The sequence below is a fragment of the Gallus gallus genome, chromosome 3 (assembly GCF_016699485.2).
Source record: "Gallus gallus isolate bGalGal1 chromosome 3, bGalGal1.mat.broiler.GRCg7b, whole genome shotgun sequence".
Taxonomy (NCBI): domain Eukaryota; kingdom Metazoa; phylum Chordata; class Aves; order Galliformes; family Phasianidae; genus Gallus; species Gallus gallus.
The window spans coordinates 45,123,900-45,139,566 of NC_052534.1; the positions used below are offsets into that span (position 1 = coordinate 45,123,900).

General features: G+C 46.2%; 1 protein-coding gene and 1 long non-coding RNA gene across 2 annotated transcripts in view; one reads left to right on the top strand and one right to left on the bottom strand.

Annotated features, from left to right (window-relative positions):
* SLC22A3 (solute carrier family 22 member 3) overlaps positions 1-1,833 on the bottom strand; it is a 26,681-nt gene extending 24,848 nt beyond the window's left edge. The window contains exon 1 of the mRNA XM_419620.8: positions 1,314-1,833. Coding sequence (XP_419620.5) covers positions 1,314-1,727 — 414 coding nt within the window. The 5' untranslated portion in view covers positions 1,728-1,833. The remainder of the gene's footprint in view (positions 1-1,313) is intronic.
* On the top strand, positions 651-7,096 carry LOC121110379. The gene is made up of 2 exons (XR_005858708.2): positions 651-1,203; positions 5,393-7,096. It is a non-coding gene; the product is annotated as an uncharacterized LOC121110379 (long non-coding RNA).
* The last annotated feature ends 8,571 nt before the right edge of the window (positions 7,097-15,667 follow it).

Genomic DNA, 15,667 nt, shown 5'->3' on the forward strand with positions numbered 1-15,667 from the left:
CCCTGGCAGGTCCCCCAGAACAAAGGCAGGAAAGTGCAGCTGTGCACAGGGTTTGCCAGTGAACATTCAACCTTTTGCTCCCATTTACTGTGGCAGCACAAACATTGGTTTCATTTTCTCTAAGCCGTGCCCAGTGTTTCAATGCAGCTGGAAAATCAAAAGGGTTAACTGCCATAAACAGCCTCTGAACGCAGTCCTGTTGGCACAACTTACATGCCACAGCAAAGCTGAAGGGAGAAAAATGGAAAAGTAAAGGAATCTCCCCAGCAGCGTTCACCCTCCTGTCACCACTACCACCAGCCAAGACCAGATTTGAACACCAGCTCCCCACCTGTCACTTGCAGCCTAATTTTGGTGGTGGCACAGAAAAACCAGCACTCAGGGCACAAAGCGCTGCTCTGAAGACCCTGAGAAGTGTGAGCAGCAGTGTCTCAGCTGGATGGGGAGAGTGGCAAGTTGAGAGGTTGGGGTAGGCACCATTTTCTGCCTCATGTTTGCTCAAGGCTCCACCTGCTGTGCCCTACTCTGCAATTCAGGGGCACAGCTCCAGCACAATCAAAGCTGGTGAGTCAAGCAGGAGCCACAGCCAGCAGCTGCGTTGGCATATTTTGCACTCCACCTTGATTATTTCCTGCTCAGCTTCCTGAAGCACACTTCTAATTTTCCATTGCTGCATCGGTGACACAGTTTGAGCAGACTACTGTACACCCACTTCATGATTACAGACTGCATGGAGGACTTCCTAGGACAGCACAGCACGTGTCCTAACAAATGTCACTGCACCTACAAGTGCTTACCAGCAGCAGTAACAGGTACATGGTGGCACTCTGTGACATTTCAGGAGAAGCTGAGTGATAGCTTTGAGCATGGATGTGTGGCTTTTTCCTTTAGTATACACAGCAGTCTCAGCTGATTCCCATTGGATCTCAGAAGGGAGCCAGCTGCCAGTTTTCACTATTACCTGCAGGGCTCAGCATTCATCACTGGAGACATGGAGAATACATGCTGCTGGTCCAGCCTGGTCACCAGCAGCCCCAACCACAAGGGCATCACTTTGTTTTAATGTCACATCCCTCCAGCGACAGAGCAATGAGAGCAGTAAGGGGAGGCATCACCCAGCTCAGCTCACCTTTCCATGGAAGTCTGACACTGACACCTGATTCATTCATTGTCCTGATCGTTCGTGGGACCAAAGCCAACCAGGTAAGGAAAATCAGTGCCTGAAGAAATGACCCATCCTAAGGGGGGGATCCTCCTACTGCAACCCCACACCGAGAGGGAAGCGCCGAGGCGGCGACAGAGCCTTTCCTTACCTCGCTGACAATGGAGGCGTGGGGCTGCTGGTACACCCAGGAGTCCTGGCAGGTGGCAAGTGGTGGGCTGCCCACTCCGCCATCGAAGCGGTGGATGAGGGGGCTGGCACAGCCGGCGGCCGCATCCCAGGTCACATCCAGCCGCTCGCAGCGCCCACCGGAGGTGCCATTCACCAGCAGCAGGGGCAGCACTGTGAAGTTTCGCTCCTCTTCCAGCGTCCAGCCGCATTTCTCACTCAAATCAGCCGCCCCAGGTATCCGGCACCAATAGTTCTCTGGCACCCGCCCAAGGAAAACCACGCTGGCAAATAGGAAAGAAAAAGTGACGCCTGTCTGGCAAAGGAGGAAAAAGACCCTCTTCTGAAATCTTCCAAATTCCCCGGCTTCCTTCAACACCTCATCGAACGAGGGCATGGTGTGAGACAGCCTGCCCTCTCGGTGTGCCCGTGGGGCTCACTGCGTTCATGTCCCACGGGTGCCCCCGTGCATGACCCGCCAGCTGCTTGCGGTGTGCCAGGCTGCAGGCAGCCCGGGGCACAGAGATTTAAAGAGCACGAAAGTATCGTCGGAGAGGAGGGGCGAGCGTTTCTTATTCATCCTGAATGTCAAGCAGATCGTGTAATAAAAACGGTTAACTCCTTAGGGGTGAGTGAGGCACTAATGCTGACGTATATATGTAGGTGCAAGGGCAAGGTAGAGAGTTAACTGGAAAGAGCAGAGGCCGTTGCAGAATGCAGCAGTGAGTGATGCAGCCACTCAGCAGGGGAGAAAGCTGTCTCAGAGAGAACTGTGAAGTCTTTCTTCAGCAAACAGAAGCGAGTACTGCAGCAATGGCTTATTACTTGTCCAGAGCGCTACTTCATCACTTGTACAGATTTAATTTGCAAGTCTTCCTTCCCATAGTGTAATTAAAAGAAGGCTCTCTAACTGCTCCAATCCAAAATCCAGGATATTTTTAAAGTTGGCTCCATCTATTTATGAAAGACTTTTGCATGTCCCTTGTTCATTTTATTGTCACTAAATCTTCCCCATATGTAAAATGCAAAATGACCACTTTCCCTCTCAGTCTCTTGAAAATGAATGGAAAAGAAATCATTTCACTTTTCTGTCCTGCTGGATTTTTGAGTGGGAGAAGAAGGGAAGAAAGAGCCGGAGCTGGGCTTCATTTTGTGGGCACACGGGCACATCTCAGATCAGAGGCAACAACACGCATTCTGTACTTTGTTCAGGATTATAAGGTCTACAGCCCCACTCTCCCTTTGCAGGAGGGAGCACAGAGCCAGCACCTATGAAGCATATCTCCAGCAATCCCTTATCTGCTGTCACTTACAGCTTTCATCATGGATGTCTATGGTTTTGGGTAGAACTACAATTTCTAAAACAGTTACTTGCAATTTGAGGAAGTCTTTGATCACTATACAGTCTATCTGATGTGGGTTTTGTAACAGATGTCAAGACCAGGGCTGCATTTGTGAGCTTGGCAAAGATGTGTGCTGTAGGTAGAAGAGCTGCTGTGCTTGTATCAAGAGATGCTTTTGAGATCATTTCAGTTGACTGACAGTTAAACTGTTTTGTAGTAATCAAGCTTAGAGGTGACCTTTGGGTCCAGGTCTGTGCCTGAGGAAGAAGGGCAGAGTCTGATGGCTGGCTTTGAACACAAAAGCTGTTTTATCCCAGCTGGGCTGAGCAAGAGTTGATCACACTGGGGTGCCAAAGGTCAGATGGCAGATTCTGACAGATCCCCCTGACCAGGGAGATTTCTCTGTAGGACCACCTCTGAGTTAAACCAACAGGGACAGAGCTTGATGCTTGATGTGCAGTGCTCTCATGGCTCTGCTCGAGTGTGTGTGAAGCACTGGCTGCTTCTCAAGCCTTTCCCTAGTAAGAAATGTGACTTTCATGTTGAGAGTTAGCTCAGTTCTGAATCATGAGTGGTCTTCTATAAGCCATATAAGAATATATCCCTGGTCAGCACTTCACCTGTTTAAGAAGCCATCTGTTTCCACCTCTAAGTTAATCAGTGGAGCTAGAGCAGGCTTGTCTGATTTGATATTTGAGCAATATTTGAGCATTTCCTCAGGAGCTACTTTCTTTTACTAAAGTAAGCATGGTCTAGTAGCTGGTAGTCAAAATTTCATTGATCTCATCCATTCTGCTGTTGTGCACAGCATGTGCACCAGAGTCTGAAAAAAAAACTAGCAGCTGGCAGAGATCAGCACTGAGTCCCAGCAGCAGAAATCTGGGGACATTCCTGTTATTACTCACTGTGATTGTTGGTCATAGACATAATGATTCATTCAGTAAAGTCAATTCAATTGTCTGGCATAGACAATGTCAAGGTGACCTGAGCTCCATAGCGTTCACACTTGTTTTCATTCCTTGGTCCAAAAGTCAATTATCAATATTTGCCACCATATCATATCAATGTGCTGCAAGGCTCCAGTTTGTGAAAGAAATCTAAAACATCCCAGTGAGAGATTCATGAGAATGAATCTTGAGAGAATGCCTTCAACTCTTCTTTGAGGACAGATCTTGGGGTCAAATTAGCATTTCAAGCATTTTGTCCTCTGCATATAATAAAATAAACAGTGCTCTTTGATACTGGGAGATATGCAAGGGAATACATAGCTGAGGAAGATGCTGACTGGTGAAGATGATAGAGGCAGAAAAAAATAGATGTGGAGAAGGAGAAATGAACAAAAAAGAGGGAGGGGGAAGGTGGGAAGGCATCAAGCCAGGGAAAGAACAGAGGCAGAAGCAGTGATGAAAGGGGAACAGAGGAGAAAGAGATGTGGAGATACAACTAAGGTACTAACACAAGCATCTTTGTTTGGAGCTGTCTTTAGACCCTTAAATGTCACAGCTATTTCGGAAACAGAATGAAAACTATGTAGTCTAGAGGAGAAGATATACGCTCCCTGCCTGGACTGACTTATGGATCTAGAGTACTGCTTACATATGTCTGGGTGACAGCATAAGGGACTTGGATCAATACCTACTCTGGTCAAATCCTAGAAAGTAGGATCCAGCTTTAGCATAACACCCCAGATAACTTACCAATGCTTCAGAGAAACACTTAAACACCTTGATATCCTCTGGGACAACGTAAGCAATGTAGCAGTGTCATCAGTGAATATGCAGACACCCTAGGACTCAATCACATATTATAGTATTGCTTCTGTGATTAAATTATACAGAAAAACATGTCCTATAGACATGCCAAATAGAAGATGGCCTTGGAGTGAGCTCGAGCAGCCATCATCCACCCTGCCCATTATGCAACTTCATGATGCTGCTTCATACCCCTGAATGTTTGTCTCCCATACAAATCTGCTATAGGTGAGGTAGCCCTAATAAACAGGAATGTAAGCCAGTCAATATCACCCCATCCTAGGGTCAGAAGACTGCCCACACCAGTCTTTTCTTCAGCCCTTCATGCCAGGAAAAGGGGCAGCCCTTCTATGGGACTGCAGCGTTTGGGGATTATCTGTACCTCCACTATCTGGTGGCTTCACAGCAGAGTCCACGGTGATGAACTTAGTAGTAGTAGCTCAAATTACAATGAGAATATCTTAATGGCAAAGCTCAGTTCAAAGCAGTAGATGGCAGGGCCCTTCTTAATTCCTCTCCGGTCACTTTACCTCCACCTCTGAGAGCCAACTGCAGTGGTCCTATGCTGAAATCATTGTTCTTCCATGCTGAAGTCAAGAACCTTAACCTCAGCCCCATAAATACTGCGTGTTCATAGAGCTCTTGGTAACATCTTGTTCATACATCTCATTAAGAAACCAGGATGGAAAAAATACAAGACTTCAATCTTGGAGATAAAATAGCAGATTCCTTGAGATTAGAGTGAGACCTCCTTTGGAGGGCAGTTATAGAAGTTTACAACCCCTTCTCCCACACATGTACAATCACATTCCAAGTCAGGATACTAAATTACATGCAACATTTTCTCTGACAGCTCTTTTGCCTGGTTTGGGAAGGTTTTTTTGGCTTTTTTTCCTTACACTTTCTCAAGCTTTCTTTTTCCTCACCACCCACTTTCATCTTTTCTCTCTCCTTTATTTTTCTTTCAGATTTTCTGTCTCTTTCCACGAGGTGCAGCTCTACTCAACGGAGCATGTCCTTTCCCAGGCCTCCAAGATTAACTTAGTTAGCTGCAGGCTAGTTTTGAGACATGGGAAAAGTCAATATCAAGCAGCGGGGTTTCCACCTCTTGGCAATCCATGAAAGCAGTGTACAATACACTGTACTCCTCTCCCTCACTACGTCCATGGCCGTTAGACTATTTTTACTATCTGGTTCCAAGAACAAATAGACATAAATGTAGTTCTAGGAACTATAGAGCACAACAACCAAGGGGATCTGTACTCATCACTAGCACAGCAGCTGAAATAGCAGAGAAAGACAGGGACACGGGAAGAAATGGGAAAGCCCAAGTGAGAAAGAAAAAGCAAAGCATGAAGGGAAATGCAAAATTGGAGTAAAGAGGCACACACAGGAGAGGGAGAGAGCATTGACCACAACTGAGACAGTCCATGTTTATGGGCCATATTTATATTTATTTTTGAGCATGTATAAGCAAAAAAGTTAGGGCAGAGCAGGAAGACATTCTCTACCTTACAGCCAAAGACCATCCTCACATCCTGCTGCCTCAGGGCAGAGAGTGGGAGTTCAGGTACCAAGGGCTGTTGAGAAACAGTACGCTCCAAGGCCTGGATGGCTGGCTGCACCACAGCAGCTGTATGCTCCACCTGTCATCTTCTGGAGAGCATGAAGTGCTAGGCATCCAGATGCCCCTCTGATAGGGAGGGTTTGTGCCTCACTGACCTTAATGCTACTCAGGAAACAGCAAACACCTGCATGTCTCTAAGCACTGGAGACTAGTAGAGAGGCTGCACTACCTTCCTGTTCAGGTAAGTATGCTGTAATTTCAGAGTATGCTTGTCAGAACCCTTGCTAATAACTTTAAATAACTGAGCTTTTTGGTCACAAGATAAGGAAGTCTGAGTTGAACAACGGCTACTTCATACAGTGCAACAAGCAAGGATATTTCTAGAGATAAGAATGAAAGCCCCCCCCCCCCCCCCAAAAAAAGAAGAAAATGTACTGCTGTTATCAGGCAGCTGTGAATCACTAGTTGCCTTCTCTCTCAGGCTATACTTGCCTCAAATCCTGCCTGGAAAACTTGGAGAAATGAGGTCAGTTTTGCTTGTGGGTTTTTGTTGTTGTTGTTGTTGTTGTTGTTGTGGTTGCATTTGGTTGGTTGATTCATTTGGTTGTTGGTTTTTTGGATGTGAACCCATAATTCTTCAATGCCTTCCTCTAATCTCCATGTTGTTGTTTTTGGAAGCTCACAGTGCTAACAGTCTATTTATAGTTGACTACTTTTGTAGTTTATCTCTGCTATAACACTGTGTCCTTTGTTCTCACTTCAAAATACAAACCAGAAGGAGTTCTGTACGTCTGGGTTCTCACCTTCTATTTGATGAACATGCTTGATCAATAGGAAGAAGGAGAAAGCCACTTCCATCTGGCTGCTTAACTGGGCATACACCCTCATTGTTCGTGCTCCATCACCTAGCACACTACTCAAAATCAGCATTTTGGTACATATGAACCTACCATAGGATATTTTAATTACTTTCAGTTGTTTTAATGCTTATTTGCTTTGAAATGTCATTACGCTTAGTACATTAAATTATTATATTTCACCTTCTTTGGTTAATGTTCCTGAGCATACTTAAGAATAATAATAAAAAAGCACAAATGTGTACATAGATGATGTGGAGACCCACAGCAAGACTGATTCAACAGACATTTGAAAATCAAGGCAGAAAGGGAACAGCTTACATTGGTTTGAGATCCAGAAATTCTGAGCAAGCAGATGAGCTGAAACAAAAGCCAGTTCAAGCCTAGTGTTCATGAAAAGATGGAAAAGATGTAGTGTTCATTTTCCTGTGAAACAACCCCTGCCGTGACTGGGTGCAAAGTCTGTCACCTGTGTCTCTGGGAGCTGGACCAGACAAAACAATGCAGTGTGAGTCTGGGACAACCAAGTGACAGGGGAAACCACCAAGTCCAAACAAGGGGTGTTAAGTAGCCCAGTTCCATGCTGGGAAGCAGGGAGGGGACCCCTGTGAGGTAGCACTAACAGCTGCTATGTCCCTCGAGACATGCCTACAAGAGCTCTGTGGGGCAGCTGGCATTCTTGGCCCCACCTATTTGTGCCTCTGTGCTGAGCTGAGCTGAGGAGATGGCATGGACTAGCTTCAGCAAACAGGCTGTTACTGGACTAACTGTCACATCCTTGAAATTGAGATTTAGGAGGCTCATCCAGAGATGAGCTTCATTAAAAGATTATTTAGAGGATTATTTCATACAGTATTTTTAGTTCATATGCTATTTTTGATTCCCATATCTGAAGAGAAGAGGTCAACTTTGGTTTTGTTTAGTACATAAAACAGCAGTGTTGCCATGTCATCTCCACATAAGCATCATCAGCATAGCTTCTGGCACCATCCTGACCACTCAGACAATTTCCAAATACCCAGCTGCACACAGCACCAATCCATGCTGGGCCCACAGAGCTGCTAGTATTTCAGTAGGGAGATAGCAGCTCAAAGGAGTTGCTGACCCAGGCACAAAACACAGAGGCTACCATACCACGGATACCAAATAACTGCAAAAACCAGCAGAACCGGGGACACCAGGTTAGGCTCAAATGGGGCAGTCTGGGAGGAGATGAGGACGGTGGGGAAAAACAACTGGTCTGTGGCAGGCAACCTGCCGTCCCAGAAAGCATTCAGCACCTCCCTGTCTGCTGCCACACGGCCTGTGACACAGTGTCTGAGGTCACCTGGTGGAAGTAGGTGGGCAGCAGCCTGCTTCCTCTGCACTGCTCACCTTTTCCAGAGGAGTGCTGTGTGTGTGTGCAAGCCTTAGACTGAGGGTTCAGTGAGGCTGCGCTGATGGCTGCAGTCACAGCCGGCCCAGTGAGATGGCACAGGCCGTTCCCAAGGGGCAGCTGGGGTGATGGCCTGCACGTGGAGTCCTGATGCAAAATGAGGCCTGAGGCAAAGGTCACTGGCTGGAAGAACTTGATTACAAGCAGTGCTGGAAGAAGAAGCAAGAATACATGGCACCAAACTCAATTGGGAACATGACACACATGTGCTGTGACCTCAGAGCCAAGGAGAAAAAGAGGCTGAACAGGAAAGGGCCACAAAACCTTCACCACAGCACACTCTGAGCTTACAGGAAGCCATGAGAACGGGAGTTTGCATCACCAGATGCCACCACAGTGTCACCACAGTGCTCTGGGTACAGCACAGAAAATTGTTTTTCTATTGAATTCTCTGTAACTAGAAACCCCAAGATAACCACAGCAATGTTTTTTGTATGTTTTCATCTGCCTTAACAGTTGTCACCTGTAACTAAGAGCATATGCAAGTCGTACAGGATGTGTCTAGGATGTTACAGGATGAACTCTGATGACTCTATCAGAGTTCAGGAGGCTGAAATGTACTTTTTCCCACTGGGTAGCTGTCATATTTGATTTGAGCTGGGTTTAGATTTGTGGCCTGCTGGTAGCATGGTTCAGCCCCCACAAAGGACCAGCATGGAGGGACATACCCTCCATTTTTTTCACACCCTACCCTGTCCACACTCACTGAAGAAGATGTTGTCTCCTACCTGGCACTTCCTTGACAGATGTATTTCTATCCGCTATTCCTCATGTGTGTGTAGAATTCAAGAAAACATTTCTCAGTGACTTAAGCCACAGGTACAAACTTGCATGGTTTGTCCAGAAAGTACTGAAGAGACTTTCTGGCTGAGATTCCTCATGGTCAACTGGCTTGGGTATCACCTGTCATCCTTGGGGCTGGCAATGAGACCCACATAAAAGCAGAAATCTGGCATACACTCTATATCATGTGCACTAATTCAACAGAAGCACATGTTTACTCAAAGGCAATTAATGTCAGCGTTGTGTACTGTGCAAGCTGGGAACCAGTGCTGGCATTACTGGAGTGTTCAATTCTGCTGCAGGTCACAGTAAAGACTTACCCAGAGATCAGGTAGAAAAGTTGAGATCCCAGCTTGGCACCGCAGCTCCACTTCCTGAAAGGGGCTCTTCCACTGAGAGCTCTCCCAGCTGCAGCTATCCAGTTCCTCATACCTCAAGAGTAGACTCACTCCAGCCCCACAGTAGCTCCATGCTGGATTTATGGTACATCTGTGCCTCTAAGCCTGCTGGGCAGCACAGCAGTAATAGTGGCCACTGGGCGAGAAGACTCAATCAAAAAACATATTTCTCAAGTTCCTAAGTCATACTCCATACATAGTGTTTGGCTTCAATGCTGCCTGCTAGCAAGCTTCCTTACCCTTCAGTCTGGACAACCTTCAATTCTCAGCCCAGACTCTTTAGTCTAGTCAGTCACACTGAAGTTACAGAGCCCTGGGGATGAAGGCAAGGAGGGCTGTCCACATTCGTAGAATCACAGAATGAATCATAGAATGGCCTGAGTTGAAAAGGACCACAATGATCATCTAGATTCAACCCCCCTGCCATGGTCGCCAACCGCTAGACCAGGCTGCCCAGATCCACATCCAGCCATGTTTTTTGTTTGTTTTTTTTTGTTTTGTTTTGTTTTTGAAGCTTACCATAAATGTGTCAATTCCACCAATCATTTGCTATAAAAAGTTCAGTGTCTCATCTTCGGTGCTTGTTTAACTATAATTCTGTACACATATATACAAAGCCACACAAGGATAGCTGCTAGATGCTTCCAATCCTTGTCCTTTCACAGTGATGAAAAATAATTAAAAAACAGAGTCTGGACTTATAAATAATGCAGAAAATGCAAAAGCTAAGAAGATGATTCCTCCTCTGATTGTCACAGTCCTAACAGAAATTTTGTGCTGCCATTCTCCCTCTGATAAATGCTACTACTGAACCAGTACAAGGCTGAAACAGAATTTGTGATAGATCTGTAGCATTCAGTTGATGATTTTTTAATGTAAGTATGTCCCTTTTGGCATTAAGCTACTTGGCAGCTTTCTTTATCTTTCCAAATGCTGTGAGATTACATTTGCATTATCTCATGTGTAGTTGCAACAGGATTTGTGGCACCAGCATGTTTTATTATCTCCTGGAAGTGAAGATGGACATCCAAATATTCATTAAACCAAACTACAAGACATCAAAACCCAAAAACTAAAGCTAAGATATGGAAATTAAATTAAAGAGTGTGATCTCTCAGCTTCTCCAGTAGAGAAAACTTATGAGCACCTTCCATGAGAGGCAGTGTTGGACATCCCATCTGCTGGGGCAGTACCTCACCTGCACCTGCATGGTGCCAGAGGCAGCAGACCTGAGCTGAGCATCTTGTCAGACTGCTTTCATAGCAGCCACCTTAAGAGCAGGGCTGTTAAAAATTCAAAAAAAATTGGGTCTCAGAGTGTTATGCCACATTTTACCCTAATAAGACTGGCTTGAGACAGTCCACCACTCCAGGTACCTGTATATTGTTGCCTCAAGGATCTCATGGGATTTTGTCTGGATGCCCAGGACAAGGGCTGCAGGAACAGCTACTAGGGTCTGCCACAGGCTGAGACAGAGCCAGAAGATGAGTTTAGGCTGTCCGAGGAGGACCAATCAGTCTTGAAGGACAACAGCAGCATCTTCCCATGATCCCCTGTTCCTCTCCATCTTCCTGGCGATGGGGCATTTTGCTCCAGAGCAGTCTTGTCTTGTGAAGATGTGGTTCAGCCTCTCCTCCGCGCAGCCTCCTCTCCCTCAGAGAAGCAGCACCTTCTCCACCCCCAGCAGGGCAGGTGCTGTCCCCACTCTAGAGAGGTGCTGTCTTACTGGCACAAGAGAAAGAATTAATGTATTTAAGCTAGTAATAATGTACAGAGTAAGAACTGTAAAACAGATGCTGCCTCAGCCCTTGCTGTTGTACCTAAGAGTGCAGTTACCCAGCACATTGTCTTTGACAACAGAGTTAGTGCAAGCTGAATTTCTCCCAGCAAAAACCTCTGTTATGCTGCGGTCTCTACATGTCCACTCCATCCTCACTTGTTTGTCAGGTCCCTTGTGCAGGATCTAGCTGTGTAATATCTGTAGTGTTTGCACTGCTTGTGTCATGCTGAGTCCTGTTCCCCTTAGAGCTGGTATCAGCAGTTCACATACACAAAGGAAATAAACCTAAGACTTAGAACGCAAGCCCTCTGGAACCAGGCTTGTAATTTTCCAGCCATGAATGGCAGGTGATCAGGAGGCCAAAGCCCAGCACCAGCATGCTTCCCAGCTATGTGGCTGGATGTGACAGCAGACGGGGCTGAAACACAAGAATAGCTGCATACAGCCCACACTGGCCCACCTCAGCACCAGGTACAGCCTCATCTCTGGCTGAAAAGAGCCTCACCCTCCATGCAGCTCTTGGAGGAGTTTTGTGAACTGTATGGGTGGGTGGGCATGTGCAAAAGCTCAGATTGCCATTGAACAAAACCTATGTGTTTTTCCTGAAGTGTGAAGCACACCCCTTAGACTCTGTACCAGTAGTTACTGGCAGAGCTCTTTTCTCCCCGTAGAAATATGTTATCTCCACCCCTTCTGATAAGAGCAGCTGCTCATGCCCCAGGTGTTCTGCAGGGTGACCTTGCCGTCTCCTTGGTGAGCCAGAACAAAGCAGCAGGACTCCATGGCATGGGTACTCAGCATGCTGAGGTGCTGTGGTGCAGCACGAGCATCCATCAACCCAGCCATGTTTGGCCTCTGTGCACCAACACCAGTGGCAGAGTGACTCAGCCATGCTCCCACTCGTTGAAAAAGCAGAAATGCAACGTTCAGAGGGCAAACTCCAGCTGCAGATCACACTGTGTGCCACAGCAGAAGCTGAAGAATGAGGTCTGCGCGCTGAGTTGTCATAGGCAGGGCTACTCCCAGGTTGCACAATACTATGTGGTGGTTAGTGTTTAATGAGAAAATGAGCTCACGCAGTGACTTGTGGATGTAGAGGCGGGTAATCCAAAGATAGAGGGGTTGTTGTTTGTTTTTGCCAAATGCAGTGTAATTATCATCTAAGAAAAATGTGTTAGTAGTGTGAGGCAACCATAAGGTACACTCTGTTTCTCTTTTTCTCTCAGTTATATGATACATTCTTTAGGTATAAATAAATGCTAAGAGCAAACACGTGTTTCTTCAAATAATTTAGCCTAAAAACGAAGGTGTGTAGGCTCCCTCTATAGTCAGCTCTTGGCTTTTAGATACCTAGTTCTCACGTCTGGATCTGAAAATCTGAGATCCCTTGATGCAAAGCACTGCTGAGTTGTGGACTCCTGGGCTGTCCAAAATTTACTTTTTTTTTTTTCTTTCCTTTTTGACCTACACCTTTCTCCCAAAAGGATTCACGACAGATCAGGGGCTGTCAGGCTGCCAGCAGTCAGCCTATCAGCATAGCCCCACTGTGCGCTCAGCATTTTATGCCTTAGTTAATATGCCAGAAATGTCTTCATGTGTCAACACCTTATCCAGATGGCTGCTAACAGCTCTGGGTGCACAGTTCTTCTGTCAATCACCTTTGAGGGCCTCTACTATACACCTGTCTTTCTCTGTTGACTGGACAGGCATGGGCAACAGGCATGGACGTCTAGCTCAGACTGTACACTCAGCATTGACGTGGCTGAAGTCAGCTGAGGTGAAGCTCTACTGAAAACTGAAGCTACGTGACAGCTGGACTTGTCAGTACAAGGACAAAGGGCTATAAAATGATAAAGGGTCTGGAGCATCTCTCTTATGAAGAAAGGCTGAGGGACCTGGGCATATTCAGCCTGATAATGAAAAGGCTTGAGGTGATCTTATGAATGTCTACAAGTGTCTGTAGGGAGAGTGTCAAGAGGTTGAGGCCAGATTCTTCTCAGAGGTGCCCAGCAATACGATGAGAGGAAACAGGCAAAAAACTGAAACGCAGGAAGTTAGGACTGAACATGAGGAAAATCTTATATACTGTGCAGGTGATGAAGCACTGGCACAGTTGCTTAGAGAGGCTGTGATGTCTTCTCGCCTCTGGAGATATTCAAAATCCAGCTGGATGCAATCCTGGGTAATGTGGTCTAGAGGCACCTGCCTGAAGAGGGAGTTGGGCTGGGTCCCTTCCAACTTCAACCATTCTGTCATACTGTGACCCTGCTCCTTCCCTCCATGTTCCAGCCTCTCTCTACCAGAGGTTCCCAGCCATGTGGTCTGGTCCCTTCCTTTGTGCTGACTCTGCCCCTCCTCAGCCCTTCGCTAAGCCCCTATGACTGACTACTGCAAGACAAACTACCCCAATAGTTATTAGGATCAGCTTTTCCCTAATTAGTGATCTGGTTCTGTTCATGGTGTACAGGACCAACAAGGGCCAGAGCTGACCAGTGGAAAGGGGATAGGAAGTGAGACCTTCACACCAAGAAGTCTGAGTGGCTCTGCCTGCTTCCTGTATCCTCTCCCTAATGCACACACAATCATCTCCAGTGCCAACACAGCTCATTGCTTGTTTAGACCTTAGACCTACGGTAGCACTCGATTCTGGCACATTGCACCACGTGTAAATCTCCCTGTTAAATGCTTACATCCTTACAGTAAACAGTTGCAAAAATGCTATACGTACAGCACAGCACTAACCCAAAGCATTACTACGTGGGGTGGATGAAAGAATGACTCGCCAGAAGGATTTCAACACAGCAATGCTTGCTCATGCAAGAAGGCTTGTAGGAGAACACAAGAGCAGGCACCTAGGTGGAAATGTCTGTCTAAGGCACCTTTAATTAGTCATTTTAGTCTAAATTCTCAAAGACCTGAAGGCTAACCTCCCTGGAAGGCTAGCCTGTTACATTCTTCTGCTTCAGTCTTGATCTTCAGGAGTGAAAAGATGATTTCAGATCTTTGACTGTCAGGGCTATTGTTTGACAGCATATATGCTATGATTATACATTACTACTGTGGATTAATTAGACCTGTCTTGCATCTGTATCTAGTTTTTTAGAGCAGAATTTTAGGCTTTGTTTCATTCCCATTTCACCCAGCCCTGCAAGCATACATCTAAAGCCCAGGAAGGTCAGAGTACAGGAACACATCTTTTGGAAGGCTGATATGTAGGGCAGGCATGGTAATGTTTCACTGCTGTAAGCTGAAGAGATTACTGATTATATGCAGAAAACCTCTCACAGCTGATGCTTTGCTTCATGGACTTGCCACTGCAGGGCAATATGGTTCCTCTGCTAGAGGCTCAGAGATCCTTTGCTAACAGAACAGCTCCAGCTTTGTTTATTTTGCTCCCCAGCTGCTGTTAACGCATTATACACTGATTGATGTTGTATTGCATCTGCACTAATAAATAAAATGAGCAGGGCCATTTTTTGTTGCTGGAGGCATGTGGCATGGTATGGCTTACATCTGCATGCATCATCCTGAACCAGGATGATGGGTTTTTTTGCCTTCTGCTCACCAGTAGCAGCTTTTGGTCAGTGTCACTGCTCCAAATACATCTGGACATTGTGAGGACCATGCTAATGAGAATAAAAGAAAGCAGAATGAAGTGGTATAGATTAAGCAGTGTGGGTGTGGGACAGTACTTTAGCCCAAATAGAGCCCTGTTTAGGTTCTCGGTACAGATGTCACACTGATAAGCTATCATGCTGCTTGTTCACTTGCACCCGGATCTACCAGCAGAATCACACACATGCTTGCTCTCTGCTCTAACCCCCTCGAAAGTGAAAAAAAAACTCATCTGCAAAACTTCTTAAAGTGATGAAGCAAATACACTCAAATGTGCTAAGATGACAGGAGTCATATGTCAGTGGAAGTTCAATTCCCTCATGTTGATGGGATGAACTACTCAGGATGGACTAGCAGAAAGTGCTATAGCCAAGGCATGCCCCACTCCATCTCCTCAATTAGAAGCAAGTGGCACGGCCCTTGTCCCACCAGCTCAAACACCAATACACACACTGAGCCCTGCTGAGCTGTCAGATGAATTGCCCAACGGGATGGAGGATGGAGTTCACCAGGCTGAGCTGTGCCTCAGCCAGGGAGCAAGGCTGGATGCAATGGCTGTTCTTCTCAGGAGGTGCTTTCCAAAATGGTTACTGAGGAACCAGAATGTGAGGAGGATGTTCACGCAATGTTTGTTAGGGAAAACCCCTCTGTTCCCCTATGGGTGGTGTCACCAGTCTCAGGGAGTCTTGCTATGATATTTGAGGGTGGCTCAGATGTCAATCACAAAATCCTCCAGATGCCATGCAATATCTGAAACTACTCAGTAGCTTACTGGCAATACAAGAGAATTTCTAAGTGCCACTAGAGG